Raw genomic sequence first — 20170 nt, 5'->3', positions numbered from 1 at the left:
CACTGGAGGGGACATCACTGGGTGCACTGGAGGGGGACAGCACTGGGTGCACTGGAGGGGACAGCACTGGGTTTACTGGAGGGGACAGCACTGGCTTCACTGGAGGGGACATCACCGGGTTCACTGGAGGGGACATCACTGGCTTCACCGGAGGGGACAGCACTGGCTTCACTGGAGGGGACATCACTGGGCTCCCCGGAGGGGGACAGCACTGGCTTCACCAGAGGGGGACATCACTGGGTTCACTGGAGGGGACATCACTGGCTTCACCAGAGGGGACAGCACTGGCTTCACTGGACAGCACTAGGTTCACTGGAGGGGACAGCACTGGGTTCACTGGAGGGGACAGCACTGGCTTCACCGGAGGGGACAGCACTGGCTTCACCAGAGGGGACAGCATGGGCTTCACCACAGGGAGACAACACTGGCACAGAGAGATGCCCCCTAGCTTGAAGCCAGAGCATGATGTCTGCACCCCAGAGACAGAAAAATTAACATGTACTCCAGCAAAACAACACCAAAGGTGAGTGGGGAGGACAGCAGGGGACAGTCTGCATAGCCCTCATCATGATGGGAAAACTGTGCAGACCCAAAGGTTCTTCTGACTTGGTTAAACCAACAGCAATGGAAACAGAAAAGCAGAATTACCAAACTAAAGAAAGCAGAGACAGAAATGGCAAAAAAGGAAACAGAACGGGAGGAAGCAAGAAGCAAGCTGCCCCAGAAAGTGCGGGATTAGAAAGCAGGAGAACTGGGGGAGATGTGGGAAGGAACCCGGCCACCACACAGCCGCTCTGCATGCACTTACAAATGAGTGACAGCCTGTGGCCAGCCTAGCCCCCCCTTCCTGGCTCAGAGTGGCACCAGCAACCCCATGCTACTCAGGGGCCCTCGATACCCTGTAGGCTGCACCTGCCCTACTCTCTTGGGCCTCGGGTGAGGGGGGCAGTGGGGCACCTACAGCACTGTCCAGCCTCCCAGTTCCACTTTAACGTACCCTGAAAAGCAGCTATCAAGAGTAGTAACACCGTGGCATCCTCACACCTATGCAAGATTTCTCCAGAGACTGACCCCTGAATGAGGGTTAAGATGCAAATCACAGGTCAAAGACATGGAAAAAGAATGGAGAAGAGCAACGCACTTTGGCCCTATTTTGGTGGTTTCATGGCACAAAATCAAACCAAAGCTGTTTCCTTGAGAGCCAATACACTGTTCTAGAAATTCCATACAGTGTGCTCCTATTCAGTGCAGCCAAAAGGTTAAATAAAGCTAATGCTTCACGAGGGGCTATTTTGTGACAAAATAATGCACTTTAAGCAAGACGGTCCATCAGAGGCAGTGTTCCCAGCCCCCACCACCATACTGCTGCCCTCTGAGAGTCTCGCTTTTGTTCCAAGGACACAGGCAGCCCATGTTTTCTTCTCTGCTGCTAAGTAATTAGCAAGAACTGTGCGGCTCTCTCTCTGCTCTCCCTGGGCGTAGAAATGAGTGCCAAACGCCACCAGTCCTTCCCGGGCAACTGTTCTACCATCCCTGGCAGGGACTGACAGAGGCAGGGAGGAAGTCTGTGAAAGCCAGGCCACAGCAGAGGGACGGTAATGACATTCCGCATGGACCAGATGTGACTGCTCTGCTCTACGCGGCACACAGCCATGTGTACCACTGAGAGAGAGAGACCCCCGACTGGCAGGGCAAAGACAGACGGGAATGCAGGCAGCCACCGGCGCGCACAAGAAAGCAGGACATCATTGTCCACACAGCTTGTCCTTAGGACACTGATGCAAACCAATAGCACCTAATGGCGATTGTCTGAGTGAATAAACATGCTATCCCTGTAGGAAACAACAACTGTTGTTATCCTGTGACAACCAAATATTCTCCCCTTCAGAGCAATTATTACACTTCCATCTCAAAAGGTCAGAGCTCCCCCGCCAATCTCTCCAGCCACTTCTATCTGAGAGAGAGAGGCCTCGCTCCTCCCGCCCTGAAGCAGCCTGCACACGGCTGATGCGGGAAAGTGTGCGCGTCCAGCACACGTGAGGCGGCTGATGCGGGAAAGTGTGCGCGTCCAGCACACGTGATGCGGCTGAGCAGTTACCCTGCACCAAGCACCCAGGTACACACATTCCGTACAGTGGCTTACAAGAATACTTTTTAAAAATACATTAAAATAATAGCACTTAACTAGGTATTAAAATTCTGTGAATTCTTAGATGAGAAAACACACACAGAGAGAGGGCAACAGTAACTGGCCCGAGGGTCTACCATAAGCAAAAGCACAAGTCCACCCCTGCCTGTGCTGTGTCAGGGGTCAGTGTTGTACTAGATGAAAGCAGAGGACCAGAGTCACCTGTGAGTTTATATACTAACAACGTGTCATGTGGACTCAAACTCATTAAGCTTTGTTTTCACGTTACTACCAAAAGAGAAAAATCTATTTACAAATTAGCAAACAAGATACACTGGGCGACCACTAATGGCTTCCCAAAATTTTGGATAATGTCTCAGTCTACGAGACCCATGCTCACTGTCTCTCATTCCAACCTTCCTCATAACCAGGTCATGAATGACCAGGTTCTGAGACTCACTTGTCCCAGAAACCCAGAGGCAGAAGTGAGCATTGCACAGAGGCACAGAGGATGGGAAGAGCCTTCTGCTGACACACGCCGGGCAGAGGGGCTTGTTGCCTGGGCTGCCGGGGCAGAGCTCTGGAGTCCACCCTTGTGTATAGAAAGAGCGTTCACAAACTCTCCACATGCACACACAAGCACAGGGTCTGGCTCTCCTGAGGAGACTCTGAAGTCGCCTGTCTCTATCAGATTCCTGTGCTCCTTAACCTGTTCAGAATGAATTCTTTCCTTGGAGACTCTAACCCTTAACCTACCAATACAATAAGACCATCCACAAAATGCAGCAAAATCAATGGGAGGCTCGCTACCTTTGGCTCCCAGTGACACTACCTATGAGCACGGCCTTCGGCTCACAGAGACCTCATTCCAAACCTATCTACTAGCTACATAACCATGGTCAAGTTCCAAACTGAGTAAAATAAGGATACAGACAGCACTTGATATGGCTCTGTGAGTATTAAAGTTACCAATAATATTTTTTTTAACCTCAGATGATTTTATTATCTATTTTAGGTTACATAAAATAATTAAAGTGTTTTTATTTTTGTTTAATTTTTTTCTGAGTACATTTTTTCTTTATTGAATCATAACTATACATTAATGAATTTATGGGGAACAATGTGCTGATTTGATAAACAATGCAGAATGCTTACATCAAACTGATTAACATAACCATCAGCCTGTACTTATTTGTTGGGTTAAGACATTTATACCTTTTTTTTTTTTCTTTTTTCTTTGTCCAGGGCCGGGTTTGAACCCTCCACCTCCAATATATGGAGCCAGTGCCCCACTCCTTTGCCGCCCTATACTTATTCTTAACAGTTTTGAAATGTTCTATTGCATAAATATTTACACCACAGAACAGAAGATTATACATGCTAAGCACTCCACAGGCATCATTTCAGTAACACTCCTGTACGAAAGAGCCAAGTCCACTGCCAGGCAAAAAGTCCGTGTTGTACCAAAAGACTCGACATTGTTAAGATGTCCGTTTACTCACACTGATCTCCACAGTCAATGCAATCACAGCCATAATCCCCATATTTTAAAACAATTGGAAGAAACATTAAGAGAAACTGCTTACTCACAACTAAAACCTTTGAGATTCAAAACAATATATGGTATGTATAATTAAGTTAAAAGGCAAAAAGAGAAAATGGAGAAAATATTTGTAACAAATATAGCACATGTAAATCTTGTAAACATTTAAAACAACAGAACCAATCAAACATGAATACTCAATATTCAATTAGAGAAGAAATATGAAAACAAACAATCACGGTGACACAGCACCAAGCATATTACAAGCACTTTTTATTACCTCATTTTAACTCGTGCAATGCTTTACAAAGTGAGCTTTGATATTATCCGTATTTCACCAGCAAGGACACTGTGGTAAATGACCAAGGACACACAGATAGTAGAAGGTGGTGCTGAAGTAGGATCCTAAGGAGATGCACCTTTAACAGCCTGTCATATGGCCACTGAAGTAACCACAAGCCTCTGTTATAGTCAATTTTTTACAGTCAACCTAACTTACAAACATATATGAAAATTTAAAATAATAGATGTCATTTTCACCTCTCAGATCATCAGATATTTTTTCAAAATAGTGTTCATGATAATAGTGCTACAATCCCATGGAGTTCTACTGAGCCATTACAAAAAGAAAAGGTGAGCTAATATCTTTTGCAACAACTTGGATGGAACTGGAGGCCATTCTTCTAAGAGAAGTTTTGCAAGAATGAAAACAAACACCACTTGTCCTTACAGGTAGAGAGGACAGGTAAATTCACACTGTCCCAGTGAGGGGCATGCTTATAACTTCAATTCAAACCACATAAAAGCAACTGAGTTAACCAAACATTTGTACCCCCATAATATTCTGGGAAAAATATAGTGCTACAACTGTGAAAAGTGGAAATCTAAGTGTGCAACATAAGGGAGCAGGTCAATAAATCTTAATAAAAAGTACCAGAACAGCATACAACTCTGCAAATTCACATTTTCACAGACTATGGAGTGACGTTGGAAAACATGATGTAATGTGAAAAGGAAAAAGAATATAACATTGTTTACATAACGTTCTCCACAAACATAAAAAGACCAAAATTTAAACAATGCCTTTGGGTGATATCTGTTGCTTTATAAAACACATATATATCTTAAATTTTCAAATCTCATAATAAAACAGACATTAGTTTTAGTTTTGTTTCATTTATAATTGGCAACAATAACCACATATGCAGAGGGTACCAAAAAAAATTTACACACAATTTAAGAAAGAAAAACACTGTATCAAAACTTCAATATTCAAGTCACAAGTGACTTCTGCAATTATAAGAGATGCTCAAGTATGACCTGTGTTCACCTTTTGCCCTTGGTACATTTTGAGTATTATGATATTAGTATAGTTTTCCTTTCTCAAAATGTGTATACAGTTTTGGGGAACCTCTATATATGTAGAAGACAAACTGATATTCCAAGAAAAAAAAAAAACCAGGAAATCTGTCATTTACAACATGGATAAACCTAGAGGAAGTTATGTTAAGTGAAATAAGCCAGGCAAGGAGAGAAAAATATCTTATGATCTCACATGTGAAATCTTTACAAGTTAAAGTTATAAAAGATGTCTGTTTTAAACAGTATTTTTATAGGAACTCAAAAAGACCAATGTGATTTCCCATTTTCATTCTATCGTAAAAAGCAATGGAAGTCACCACTTCATCGTAACTAGTAAAAAGTTGAACCAACTAAAAAGTCAATGATCTGTTTAGATCTGTAAGAGACGTGAAGCCACAAGACAAACCCTCACCCCCAATTTTAGAGACAGACGAGAGGATCCAGGGAGGCACAGCTCGGAGGAGCAGAGGGCTCCCTGGGACCAAAGGCAATGCAGGGGGACGTGAGCTGCTACTGAGGCACTGCTGAGGCTCAGTATGGACAAGCCTCAGAGTTAAAACCTCCAGGCCTCATCATTGGGAGGAAGCCCATACTTTTCTGTGTTGTATCTCTAGGAGACTGACCCAGTTCTCACAATGAATATTGGGGAAAGACTGCCTCATTCTCCTGGCAGGGAGAAGGAACCATTTTGAAATATATCTGGGCATTCTATTCTTCTTAACAAGGCCTGTTCTGAAAAGAAACTAACCAGAGCCTACCTTCCTAGGGCTATATCAGCCTAACCTACCTGATGGATGGGGAAAACCCAACTCCAGCCCCTCCCAGCCATCTTGAACCACCCAGGTGGTGGGAGGTGACTGAAAGATGCCTGTGAAGTTTACAGTCCAGGGTCACAGACTCACTAAAAAACTGAGACTTCATCATAAGACTAGAAAACACTTACGAAGGCCTATTTTCTGTAGTTCCTTTCACCTATGGCACAACGTCCATCCACAAGGAAAAAATCACAAGGCACACTAAGAGGCAGCTGGAGGTGGAGAAAGGGTCACCACTAGACCCAGCTGTGGCAGAGATGGAGGGATTATCGACCTGAGTTTAAAATGACCGTGATTAATATGCTAAGGGATCTTTGAATTAAGAAGGCAGCATGCAAGGCTAGATGGGCAATGTAATCAGAAGATGGAAATTCTGAGAGAGTATAAAAATAAATGCCAGAGATTAAAACCACTATTAACAGAAATGCAGACTGCCTTTGAAGGGTTTATCAGCCAGCTGGATACAGCTGAGGAAGGAATCTCTGAACTTAAAGGTATCTCAATATAACCTTCCACAATTAAAAAGTAAAGAGAAAAAAGTACTGGGGAAAAAAGAAGAACAGAATATTCAAGAAAAGAGAGAAAGGGACAGAAGAAATATGTGAAACAATAATGCCTGGGGATTTCCCCAAATTAAAGGCAGACACCAAACATAGATATCCTGCTTGGAGAACACCAGGCAGGATAGACACCAAAACACACTATACCAAGGCATGCAGTTGTCAAACTACAGAAAATCAAAATAACATAAAATCAAAATAAATCTTAAAATTCTGAATAAAAGCCAGGGAAAAAACCAACCTTACCTATAAAGGAGCAAAGACAAGAATTATATCTGACTTTTTTCAGAAACTATGCAAACAAGAAGAGAGTGGAATGAAATTTTTAAGCATTGAGAGAAAAAAAAATCACCAACCCACAATTGTCTACTCTGTAAAATTATCCTTCAAAAGTGTAAGAGAAATAAAGACTTTCTTAGAAAAATAAAAATTGAAGGGGTATGTTGCCAGTAGATCTATCTTGCAAAAAAGAGTTTAAAGAAGTTCTTTATAGAGGAATAAAATGTATAGGTCTGAAACTCAGATCTACTTGAAGAAATAAAAAGTATTGAAGGGGTAAGTGAAAGTAAAATAAAAACTTTCACTTTTCTTAATGGATCTAACAGATAACAGTTTGCACAAAATAATAATAATGAATTCAAATATATACATATTTTTATGTATTGGTGAAATTATGGCAATGATACAAGGGATGAGAGAAAGGAATTAGGATTAGTTTATTATTGTAAGACACCTGCACCACCCATGAAATGGTACAGTGTTATTTGAAAGTGGAGTTGGAGTAATTGTAAACGTATACAGCAAATTCTAAAGCAACCACTTACAAATGTTTAAGAGAAAGAAGAGAATGATATATAAAATGCTTGACTAAAATCACAAAAAGCAGAAAAAGAGTGGAAGGCATAAATAGGAATAAAGAACAAGGGTAACAAATAGGAAACAATAATAAATATGGAGATATCAGTCCAATTACAGCAGTAATCACTTTAAACATCAATGGTAGATCTAAATATACCAATCAGGAGACAGAAATTATCAGAGTTGGAGAAAAAACAAGACCCAACTATATGATGTCTACAAGAAACCCACTTTAAACGTAAAGACACACATTGGTTAAAAGTAAGTAGTTGAAGAAAACACATCATGCTAACACCAAGTAAATGGAGGTGGAAGTTAGCTATATTCGTTCCAGGCCTCAGAGCAAAGAAAATTATCAGGGGTATCATTATCCCATTATTGATAATGATAAAGGGATCAGTTCTCCAAAAAAGATATAATAATCCCTAATGTGTGTGTGCCTAACCAGACAGCATTGAGTATCTGAGGCAAAAGCTAATAGAGCTGGAAAAAAAAAAAAGCCACTATTATAGTCAGAGACTTCAATATCCCTTTATCAGAAACAGATCCAGCAGGCAGAAAATTAGCAAGGTCATAACTAAACACATTCCTACCTGTGATCCAAAAATCATACTCCCTGGTATTCGCCTAAAGGAGTTAAAAACTTACGTCCATATAGAAACCTGCACACGAATGTTATAGCAGCTTTATTCATAATTGTCAAAACTTGGGAGCAACTAAGCTATCCTTCAGGAGATGACCACATATATAAACTACATCCAGGCAATGTAATGTTATTCAGCACTAAGAAGAAGATCACCTATATATCTGTCTAACAAGGGTACAAGTGAACTTTTCTAGAACTAGAATATAAATGTTTTGACACAATGACTAAGCAAATGACATGCAATCTATGTGAACCAGCTTGATGAAAGTATTTCAAATTGTATATGAAAACACTACACTGTACCCCATGTTTGCATTAATGTATACAGCTATCATTTAATAAAAAAAAAGAAAAAAAAAGAATACGTGAACTATCAGGCCACGAGAAGACGTGGAGAAAACTGAAAAGTATATTACTAACTGACAGAGGCCCGTCTGAAAGCCTACAGACTGTACAGGCCCAAGTATATGACATTCTGGAAAAGGCAAACCAGTGAAGACAGTATAAAGACCAGTTGCTAGGGTTTAGGAAGGAGGGAAGGATAAACAGATGGGGAACAGAGGATTTTTAGGGTAGTGAAACTATTCTGATATAACACTATTAAATCTTATGGTAGATAAATTTCATGAAAATTTGTGCAAACCCATAAAATGTCCACCACCAGGAGGGAACCTTAAATCATGGCCTCTGGGTGGTTATGAAGTTCACTGGTTGTAACAAACATCCCCCTCTGGTGGGAGATGCTGATAATTGGGGGAACTGTGCACGTGTGGAGCAGGGGCTGCGTGGGAAATCTCTGTACCTTCCTCCCCGTTTTGCTGTGAACCTAAAACTTCCCTACAGAATAAAGGCTACTTTTAGAGTTCAAATATGCTACAAAGAAGTAGCATATTTTGTTATTTAAAAATTATTTTCCTTTTATTAATATTACTCTCCCTTTCAACACTAACACACTATGCAAAACCTTTTTCCTTCAGCTTCTGAAAATTGGTAATAATTAGCTTGATACAAAGATCAAATAAATACACATTTCTTCAAACTCGCATTGCTGATCAGGGACTTTGGCAAGCTTGATTTATACTTCAAAGGCACAACTGGAATGTTTCCTGTCTTCTCTGTCACTGGCTGTACCATAATCACATCAAAGCACTAATGGACAGTTATGCAGAGAAGTGGGCTGGAGACTGCATCTACTTGGAAGGGTCTGCTTGCAGGCGTGGCTCTTAGATGTGGTCTAGGATCCTGGATTTCCAGAGCGTTCTCCACCCCAATCATCCCTAACCAATGAGGGGGTTCTTTCTGCCTAAAATGCACATGATTGGAGGTCAATGCTGAACAGCCTCTTCTCCTCTGGAGTCTGGAATTTTGGTCATGCCAACCAGAGGCTGCCCATGTGACCAGGGGTTGAGTCTCACAAACTCTAGTAACAGTTACCTAAAGGTATGAGACATTTCAGGTGTGTGGTGACGAGGCCAGGGCATTCCTAGAGAAATTAAGTGCATCCTGCATGACGCCACAGGGAATGGACTCCGGGAAGCTCTCATGGATTTCCTGTGACTTCAGCCCATGCACTTTTCCTCTTTGCTGATTTTGTCCTATGTCCTTTCCCTGTTAAGTCTGAGCCATGAAGTCCTAGTGCATCACTGAAATTGAATTTGCTTTTTGGAACCCAATGCCAGCAGTTCATTTACATTTCCAAAAGAAAAGAAAGCCCACAAGGCTCTTTCAAGCCCACCTCAAGTTCCCATTTACAAATTACTCCTTCAGTATCTCCTTTACTGTTGATCCCTTCCTCCTCCTTATCCCTCATAAATCCAATTCAAGGTAGCAAAATATTTCTTCCCCTAAGCTTCCTTTTAGCCTCATGTTATGGCAACCCACAAAGAAGCAGGAAGTAAATATGTGAAGGTTCAGAGATCAAAATGTTTCTTTAAAACAGATTAGATGGATCCTTTTAAAAAATTCTTAATACAGCCAGGACCTGTCAAAGTGGCAGAACGCATAAAAATACAAGAAAAAACTCCCCAGGTTCGGCTCGGCGCCTATAGCTCACCGGGCTAAGGCGCCAGCCACGTACACCTAAGGTGGTGGGTTCGAATCCCCAGCCCGGACCCGCCAAACAACAATGACGGCTGCAACCAAAAAATAGCCGGGCGTTGTGGCAGGCGCCTGTGGTCCCAGCTACTTGGGAGGCGGAGGCAGGAGACTCGCTTGAGCCCAGGAGTTGGAGGTTGCTGTGAGCTGTAATGCCACGGCACTCTGCCCAGGGGGACAGCTTGAGGCTCTGTCTCAAAAAAAAAAAAAAAGTCATTCGCCATCAGGTAGGACACAGAGGCAGGAAAACCTGCCCTTGGACACTGCTTCTTACTGAGGGAGAATAACGTCTAGAAACATGACAATGTATTAGGAAACCAGAGGACCCAGGCTCCTCTCCAGCAGGCCAGAAGAGAACGTGCTCAGTCTGAAAGGCAACGAAGAGACAGAAGCAGACGGGACATGGCTCCACAGCCGGGAGCTGAGCCCACTGGAGATGGGGCAGCTCAGGGCCAGGAGGGCCCAGTGGGAGCCTCCCTGCGCCCCACAGCCCTGGCTGAGCAGGTGTGCCAGGTAGCCAGGGAGGTGATGCCTCCCCGAGTATCCACCAAGTCAGCACATGTGACTCAGGAACCGTACCCCAGGCACCCAAAACTAGATGCTTCTGCCTTGTTTTTAGTAAGAGACACTGGGAGGAGGGGAAGGGAGGGATCAAACAACCTTGTAGAAAAGTACAGGGGACAGAGTTAAGAAAATAGAACAAGGGGATATTTTGTTCAGAGAAAATACTGTGACCAAGAGGTGGGCAGCATTAAATTGCCAGAACTACTCTGAATACCTCACTGGGATTGTTCTGTCTGAAAATAAACATATCACAAATCCTTTCACTGTCTATTCCTGCATATTCAATTTGAGAAATCCTTACAGTCAATGTCAGGCTAATCATTCTACATGATGCATTATAATACATCCTAACACTCTGAACAATACATAAATATCCTTTAAAGGATGAGGACATACACAGATATACAGATAAATCAGGATGCAATTAAAAAATAGCTACTAATTGCTTTTCTCTGAGTCTGAACATTTATCAGAATATAAATACAGGACTTACGCATATAAAGATAATTTGACAAAAGAATATGAACTGCATAAGACACAAAGATGTTTTGCTCCAACTACTCTCCTAGGTATCTGTCCTTCAACCACCATGGAACAGGAACTTTCTCTGTTGCCACAGTTCAGAGCATGTCAACACCTGCTGAGACAGGCCCCTCCTACTATCCATTTCCAAATTTCAATCAAGACCTGAATGGCGACCACACAGGTGTTTGCTTTATAATAATCTGTCTTATGCATTTTGATGAGTGTCATTTCACAATACAAAGAGGATTAATTAGAAAAAAGAGAGAGAGAAAAGAAAGGGAACAGTACAACGTGTACAGTGGTGGTTCCCTCTGGCAGGAAGAGACACAGGAGCCCCAAAATTTGAGGCGATGGTCAATTTCTTAAACTTTGTGGTGGCTGCATTTTTTTATTGTTTTTATATCACCTACATACATATCACATACAGAAAAGATTATCTCATAATTAAATTTTAAAGCAAATCTTCTCTGCCATTTCCTATGCATATATATGTGTGTGTGTGTGTGTGTATGTGTATGTTTCCAATTGGATTTGAGAGCCAACTTTGCAAGTTTCATAATAAATTCCCTTTGGAATTTTGTAACAGGATTACAATGACTTTGTGGACTAAACTGGTACATGCACAGAATTCTTACTCAAAGATACACTCCTGGAAAAGGCTCTACAAAATGACCAAATTCAGGCTCTGTTTATAAATTGTGTGCCATTTAAAGTGTTCTCCTTCCATGCCACATGGTCCCCACCCTGGCCTGGGCCACCCCCACTAACCTGTCTGGGCACTGCAACTCGCCACTTTATGCCCACCCCAGTGGCCCCAGGGACCCCGAGTGCCTCCCCTTCCAGCCTGTGCCCACACCCAGCTCTCCAAGTTTCTCTGCCCTCGACCTCTGAACTGATTGTTCATGAGTGATCCAAACAAATGAAGCAGCTTTCCTTCCTGCCCCGCCCTCCAGACTGGCTAGTTAGCGTCATGCCAGAGTTCTCAGGTCTCATGGAGGACAAACCCCATGGAGGGTCACCTAAATTCCAGGGACATGATGATAAAACATTTTATCCTTGATAGGGAGAAAGTGTTTTTAAAAATAGGGGCAAAGTGCTGTCATCCCCAACTGCAATGACAGAGCTGAAATTTACTAAATATACCACATGGTACCACAAGAGAGTTACTCAAAAACTGCAGAGGACGTTCCGTTTGTACTTTTTTCAACGTTAGAAAGACACTCTGATGGCAACAGCGCCCTCTGCTGATTCTCAATAGCAAAGCTATGTGAAGAGGAAATGCTGGAGTCTGCCTGAGAGGTCATCTGGGTTGTTATCAAGTCTTCTTATTGGGGGAAAAAAACAAAAGACACCTCAGTTTCCTATCTTCCTTCATCTAATTTAAGCTCTTACATGTCGTAACAATCACATAACCTTCGAAGGGGATTATCAGCATTAACACAGAGTGGCTTAAATGTTACTTTGACAAGTCAGCAGAGAAGCCCTGCCCTGCCCACGCTCACAACACCCACACTTTGTGAAGACAGTTGGTCTCTCATACAAGAAGACATACTCTAAAAGCACATCTTTACAAAGCAAAATATAGGAAGCGTCTAGTGATACCTTGGAATCCAAACTTAGTCCAGGACCCCCGTTCGAGTTCCAAATCATTCAAGTTCTAAGACAATTTTTCCTCCTTTAAAATAATAGAACCTATATTAATTCTTTCCTGGGTCCCACAAACTCAAATTCGCAAAATAATCTTAACAGTAAATACACTGGATTTTAAGGTAAAATATTAACAAATAATATTTGAATAAAAATGTAAATTAATAAAAAATATAAAAACCTAAAACTATAAAGCCTGTTTTGTCACAAGTGAACACCTGGTTGGAAACATACCCCTCACTGTTCACAAACTCCTTAAACTCCTTGATATACTTTTCAGCTGGGCCGAGCGCCACAGGTCAGTGTTTAAAGCACCAGCCTTGCACACCAGGGGCAGCGGTGGATTGAACCTCGCCCAGGCCTGCTTAACAACAACAAAAAAATAATAAATAATAATCTTTTCTGATGCTTACAAATTATTGATCCCAGTCCTTTTCTTAAAGTTCTCAAACTCCCTACTAACTTTATACACTTCCTTTAGAGCACTAGTCTCAGGCAGGCCTCTCACTAATCATTGTGGAGGACCTCAGCTTTCTCATAAATTAATAAATAAATTTATTCTCATAAATAAATTCATCTCAGAAATCACACTACCAGTTATTTTTCATTATTCTAAACTAAGAGGAGTTTTTCCATCTCTTCTATACTTTCCCATCTCCTAGAAGTCAAGGTCGTAATCCCTTTCATCCAGCACCACAGCTGCTTTGAAAGCTTCTTTATTTTTCAAAATCTTACGAACAGTGGAAGCAGGCAACCCTAACAGAGCAGCAAGCTCAGCCACACGTGTACCACTTTCCTGCTTCGTGATAAGACCTTTCTTAACTTCAACTGTAGCTCTACCAGCTTTCTCTTACTCTAATCTTCCTCGCCTTACTTTTTAAGACCCATGGCAAATACACTTAGTTGTTATTATAACGCACACACACACATCCAAAACAGGCACAAAAGCATAAAATTAGCAGCGAAAATCACATACAATGCTTTCACTACAATTTCCCACGATGAACTGAATGGGGTGCACAGGTGGCCTGAGCACTGGGAAAACGTACACACAAAAACACACAAACAACGTGCTGGGTGCTCAGATTCCAAAGCAGCACTGGAATTTAGGGCAAAATTTTCTGGAATTTTTCATTCAGATTCCAAGTTGTTCAAGTTCGGGGGTGTTCAAATTCTGGGGACAATACTTATTACAGAAATCCAGGCATTTAACACTCTCTGCTCGAAAGCTCCATGACCCAAGTGTAGGCTGGACCTGCCACATGCCAGCTCTGCAGAAAGGGAGGAGCTGGGAGTCACATCATCAGCCTCACTCCTTACCAGTAACAGGGGAGAGAGATCAGAGCACCTATCTCAAGGCTTGCTGTGAAGATTAAGTTTAATAATTAATAGAAGTATGAAACATTTAACAAGAACTCATAATGACACTCATAAATATTCTTTATTGCTATTCATCATTGTTAACAGCATATTTTAGGTATGAAGGATGCAATATAAAGCTTAATCAAGGTTCGGCTGTGTTTGTTTACAACAAGGAAAAGCAGGCCATTTTCTTTGCAGTTCTAAATAGTCTTCAGACAGACCTAGCACCCAACCCTCAGAAACAGAAACCAGACTGATCCCACCTGCATGTGTAGAAATGTTACAAAAGTAGAAAGAGAAAGTGACACCACAAACATGGCAAAAATGTTATAAATTGGTGTATTCTACATAAAGGCTATACAGGAATTATCTGTATTTGTGCAATGTGAATTTCAAAATAATTTTTTTTACATTTTAAATATATAAAATGTATACAATTTTTACAGATTAGTTGGTAACCTGTGAAAACTATCTTTTATAAACGATGTCAGATAAGAAGTTCCTGAGTTCTACCTTGTAATGAAAGCATGAAATAAACACTTAGTATCTATATTCAGATTTCAAGAAACTTTCAGTTACATAGCAAAGTACCCATCACAGGCACAGAAAAACCTACTCCGCCAGAGGGCAAAGTTGTGAAGCTTTCCCTTTGCAGAGCGAGGGGTACACACTGCATAACTGTAGAAGGGGGGCTCTGATACCCCTCTTCTGAGCTGTGAGCAAAGGAAATGAGGCAGCAGTGGGGAGGGGCTGCTGAGGCCACTCTGAGTCTAGGAGGCAGCCTGAGACCCAGGCCTGAGCAGCCCTTGAAGCCTCCCCAGGCGCTGAAAGGCAAGATGAGAGCAAACTGTCACTCTCCTCCCCGAGAGGCCCAGCCACTAGCTTCATCCAGCAAGGAGACTGATGACCCTGCAGCTCTGCCCTGCAGCATCCAAGCTGCGCCTTCTCCTCCAGAGGCGACAGAGAACAGTGAAAGCTTTGACCAGAAAAGTCCGGACTGATGCAGCTGAGAATCCTCCAGCTAAGGACATGGGAGAGCTTTAAGGAGATGGAACGTTTAGCTAAGAGTCTCCTGACTGTGTGCCCTTGGGGGAGGCAGCGCACTGTCCATTCTTTCTGTAATGCTGAAGTGCATGCCTACTATGTGCCAGGTGCTGCTTTGCTCATTCTCAGAGACAGTCTTGAACAAAACAGGCAAAGATACTGCCTTGCAGAGCTTACTTTCCTTAAATATAATAAATAAGTAAGATTGAACAGTGTGGTGGTGCTATGGAGGAAATTCAAGCCAGGCAGCTTCACCTAAGATTCATATACACAATTGGCATAATTCAGAAAAAGAGTTCTGAAATTGCTTTGAAGGGTGGATTAGGCGCTGGCGTGTGTGCACAGCTTCCCAAGGACAGCACTTGGGAGGGGACGACAGTGTAATTCAGCAATAAGGGGTGTAGCACTTTTTCTAGGATGAGTTCACAAACTTAATTGTCTGACCTTGTACTCTCCAAATCATTCTGTGAGATCAGCAGTGGCTTGAGACCGAAACCACAAAAAGATATTATAAAACAACAGGAAGATATAATGGAAGACAAGGAACAAAGATTAAACACCTAATAAACATCTTAGTAAGAAATGTGCAAAACCAGCACAAAGGAAATTCTGAAACACCCTAAACGAAGAAAGTACTTTGAACAAGGTGAAAGACATTTCACATTCTCGGATGGGACAATTCAACGACAGAGATGCTGATTCACCTGAGATTAATATGTACATGTGACATAATTCTAATAAAAGAATGAGAAAAGCACATGAAAACCTAGAAATCTTCCTGAGCCAAAAAGCGAAGAGGAAGCCTCTGGGGTGGACCTGCAGGGCACAGAACAGGCTGCAGTCGACCACAGACCAAAGGGAGCACTGGCAGTAGCTTCGGAAAGAATGTCTATCACTTTATTGTAAATGGCTGAATAAATACATATCCAGGAGTCCAAAGTGACACTCAGCAAAAAAGGAGGAGGGGAAAAAAGGAGAAAGAGAGGAGAGAAAAGGAGAGCTCAAAATATTTCCAACACAGGAGATGACTATTACATTAATGTACTAATTTGAGAATTGGCAGTTAAATGGGAAAGAACTAAACATTTCCTATGCCTTTATGGAGTTCACCCAGGAGATAAGAAAAAGTTCTTTACAGAAGCTTAGCTAATAAATATAAAAATAATGACAATTAGAAAATCATTTTCTAAATTCAAACAAAAATTTTTTATTTAGGCAAAGATCATTAATGGATGTCAAACCCATTAGGTGAAAGACTTCTGAGGAACAGGGTATTTGGAAAAGAAAACCTTTGTAAAGAAGAGATCTAGCAGACACCATCTGAACCCAGTGAGGATCTGGCCCTACTGGTGACACAGCCGGACCTGAAGCCTCTTAGTACAATGCAAAACAAAGGACCTAATTTCCCTATAAAATATTCCTACCAAAAATGTTACACTTGAATCTGTGCAAGTCTTCACCCAAAACTCCAAGTTTACAGGATACAGAAGAATGATACCAAGAACAGAAACAATCAGACAAATCCGAGTAGGGGCATTCAACATGCCTTCTTTTTGTCCCTTGGCTGAAGTCCCCTCTGCTTAGTTACGTGACAAACATGGATATGGCACAGACAGGGGAAAGGCTGGTTCCCCTTTATTCTCATCCTGGACAGGGGCTCCACTGGCCCTGTTGGAAAATTTACCAAATTGCTTTGAAAGAAAAGGGAAGAAGCGTGGAGGGAAGAGGATGCCTGGAGAACCAGGAAGGCAGTACGGGCAGAGGAAACAGGCAGAGTCTGCACTGGGAAGCTAGAGAGTGACGGGGCAGCCAGGCCAGCGCTGGAGACACACACGCCAGCTGAGGAATTGCACAAGTCCTAGAAGGAAACAGGGGCCTGGGAGGACAGACCTGCCAACAGATTATAAAGTGAGGACAGTTAGGAGGACAGTCCTTAACTCAGACATGAATATCCATTCCCTGATCCCAACCTTTCTATTTCATAATGAAATAAAAGTTCAATTAATTTCACCTTTCTTGATGAAGAGGTTGTGGAATGTGCCACAGAGGAAGAAAACCCCTCCGCTGTGCAAGTCGACGTGGAGCTGGTAGCCGTGCAGGCCACACTCAGGGCTGTCGTCCAGGTAGGGGCTGTGAGCAGGCGGCTCGAAGGGGCTGGAAAGCAAACAGCACACACGGATTTGTCAGCACCAGAGCTAAAGATACGTGGTGTAAAATACTTTTAAGAGATTAACATCCCCTCAAAGTACTACCTCCTACAAACGAGACAGAGATTCCCAATAATCGTTAATACTTGATCTCAAGGGGACTGTTCCACATTCCTTTATAAAAACAGGCAAAGATACGAGTCCATGGGCAGCCACAGACTACCACGGGGCACAGAGCCCAGGACCGCAGCTCTGCAAAGGCAGCTCTGGGTCGCAGCGTTCTCCATACCCAGAGGACAGACGGGCTCAGGAGGGAAACACACCCCAACAGATCTGCAGGTTAGCAACCTGGGAAGAGGACCCATAGCCAAGATGAAGAAAGCTTTATTCAATAGGAAAAACCCTTACTAGTAAGGTGACAAACTCAAAAGCATTTAGGAGCTTTTCAAGTAATGAAAAAAAATGAGTAAGGGAGCATCTAAGTAACCAGGTGAGGGTGAGAGCTGGGGTGGAACAGGAAGCATGCTCGCACCTAAAGACATTCAAATTCATAGGACACACACAGTGTCCAGACCACACAAAACTCATCCATATGCCAGACCAGCCAGAGGGCCAGGAGTCAGCATGCCTTCCAAGACATGAAAACTCCCACAAGTGCACCACAGAGACAGCAGTGGCATCTCACAGAAACAGAGCTATCCTGCCCTATAAACAATATTCTACTAGGTAGAAGGCCCTTAACCCAGATAAATAAAGCAAATATATACTCATGAATAATCCAATTACTTTAGCAGCAGCTAAGTAATTATACCTGTTGGCTTGTGTCTACTGATTAAAAACAGAATGCCTCTGCAGCTATTCTCGGGATATTAAGATGGCATCAACTCCTAATCCTTTATATTGACTGTACAAAAATGTAAAACACCCACAAATACATACACAGAAGCCGAGCCTAATGTGCTCCTCTCCACAAGGTGATGGAAATGAAGATTTGCCATAACAAAAGCCAGCTCTTCCTCCTTCTGAAAAGTTAATGAAAAAGAATACATTTTTCAAGTGAAATATTTTAATTCTCCACGAGATAGTTGTGAAGACCGCAGCACACTCATCTTGCAGACAGATGCAGTTTCTCACAACTGTGAGGTCACCACAGGGCTCGTGCATTATCACTGATAAGGCTTGCACTTCACACTGACACGACTCACCGAAATGCGCAGAGAAGGCAGCACCAGAAGAATTAATGTCCTGGTATTTGCAAAATATCAAAACACTGTATTACACACATGATTGCAAAAATATACATTTTTAGTCCCCAGCTATTTCAAACTCCTTTCAAAAATAAAGACAATACTGGTCAGACCTTCACAGATCCCAGACTAATTCCACAAATACTAAACCTTACCGTTCTTCTATCCAGTAACCACTTTATGTGGTAAATGCAGGGGGTAATAATTAGATTCAGCTTCTTCACCTGTCCATCAGCTGGAGCAGCAGAAACTGTAACTATTCAGGGGCTGACACCCAGTTCTTGCCAGATCCACAGCTGACACTGCCTGGTATAAGGCGGCCCTGAGTGGCAAACCAGAAAGTGCCATTCTCCACCCAGTCACCAGGCAGGGGACATTTAGATCAACCAGAGTTCTCATAACGCTTCAGGCCAGCGCAGACCAAGGAACTCAAGTAGTCAAGTGCATAGCAAGTTACCTTCATGCAGACAGGGAAGGAGGGGAGAAAACAGACTGCCACCACAGACTTGGGGAGGAAAAGGTACAAGAGGACAGTGCTGGATGCAGCTGCAAAAGTGATTCTGCCCAGGTGCTGACTGTGGTGCAGACTGCCATTCTCAGAGTCCAATCTGGGAACCCCTGGTTCTGCCCAGGCACTGTCTGCAGTGCAGACTGCCATTCTCAGAGTCCAATCTGGGAACTGCTGCCTTAAAACATTCCCAGGCCAAGCCACAGACGTGAACCTGTGGGCACAGTATACAAAGGGACACCATACTGTTCTGCTCTTCACGGAAATGACTGCCCCAAAAACATCCCCAGAGGAGGGAGCTGGCCAGGCCACCAGCCTGATCTGCTGAGACAAGGGACCCTACACAGAGGGTGGGATAACTTCTAGCCTCTTTACCCCAAAGGGCAGATTATCCTCAACACCACATCTGCAGGACCAGAAACGTGCTCAGGAGACCAGCGTGTTGCACACACAGCAACAGGGGCTTTGTCAGAGAAAGAATGTGAAAGGAACAGGATAAGGACCAGCACTGACTGGCATGAGAAAGGGGGACAGTGCCCTAACATGAAAGGAACACTGTGAACAAAAGCACGAAGGCAGGAAGGGGCACTCAGTCGTCTGTGGGGCAGAACCCCAGAGCAGCCTCAGCAGGACAGAGGAGCTCGCTGGAGTCAGATAGAAAGCAAAGATGGTAGGATGGTGAACCAGGATGCGGCTACTGCCACACCTAGAGGACTTTCCATCTGACACCCTGCCAGCCATGATGGGGACGTGACAGCTCACAGGGAGCCCCCAGGGACCTGCCGCTCACCTTCCACAGCCCCACCAGAAGGCCGGGGTGTAGGCAGAAGACCCGGACAAGTCTGTCGCAGCCAATCAGGTTGGATTCAGTTAAATGGCTCAGGTGGTACTTTGTAATCAGGGAGTGCCATCGAGGTCTGTGAGCATCCGTGCTAAAGAGAGGGGATAGAAAAATGAACTTTTCTGTGCATCGCCAGTTCTCTTTAGCAATCTAAAAACATGTTTGGAGAGCACATTAACCACGTGCTCCACTAAGTGGCAGGTCGTGGGGAGGGAACACAAGGGCCTGGTACAAATACAGCCAAAACGGATACTCCCATATTTCTCACCCAACTGTGCT

General features: G+C 43.0%; 1 protein-coding gene across 1 annotated transcript in view; it reads right to left on the bottom strand.

The window, feature by feature from the left end:
• FBXO15 (F-box protein 15) overlaps positions 1-20170 on the bottom strand; it is a 45940-nt gene that overhangs the window by 6080 nt on the left and 19690 nt on the right. The window contains exons 5-7 of the mRNA XM_023512361.1: positions 19841-19967; positions 18235-18317; positions 17160-17302 (exon numbers count right to left, since the gene is read on the bottom strand). Coding sequence (XP_023368129.1) covers positions 17160-17302; positions 18235-18317; positions 19841-19967 — 353 coding nt within the window. The remainder of the gene's footprint in view (positions 1-17159; positions 17303-18234; positions 18318-19840; positions 19968-20170) is intronic.

Source organism: Otolemur garnettii, unplaced genomic scaffold, assembly GCF_000181295.1.
Source record: "Otolemur garnettii isolate 467f Iridium unplaced genomic scaffold, OtoGar3 scaffold00027, whole genome shotgun sequence".
NCBI classification, from domain to species: Eukaryota; Metazoa; Chordata; class Mammalia; order Primates; family Galagidae; genus Otolemur; species Otolemur garnettii.
Note: the sequence above shows the minus strand (reverse complement) of the source record. Positions and strands in the feature narration are given on the sequence as shown.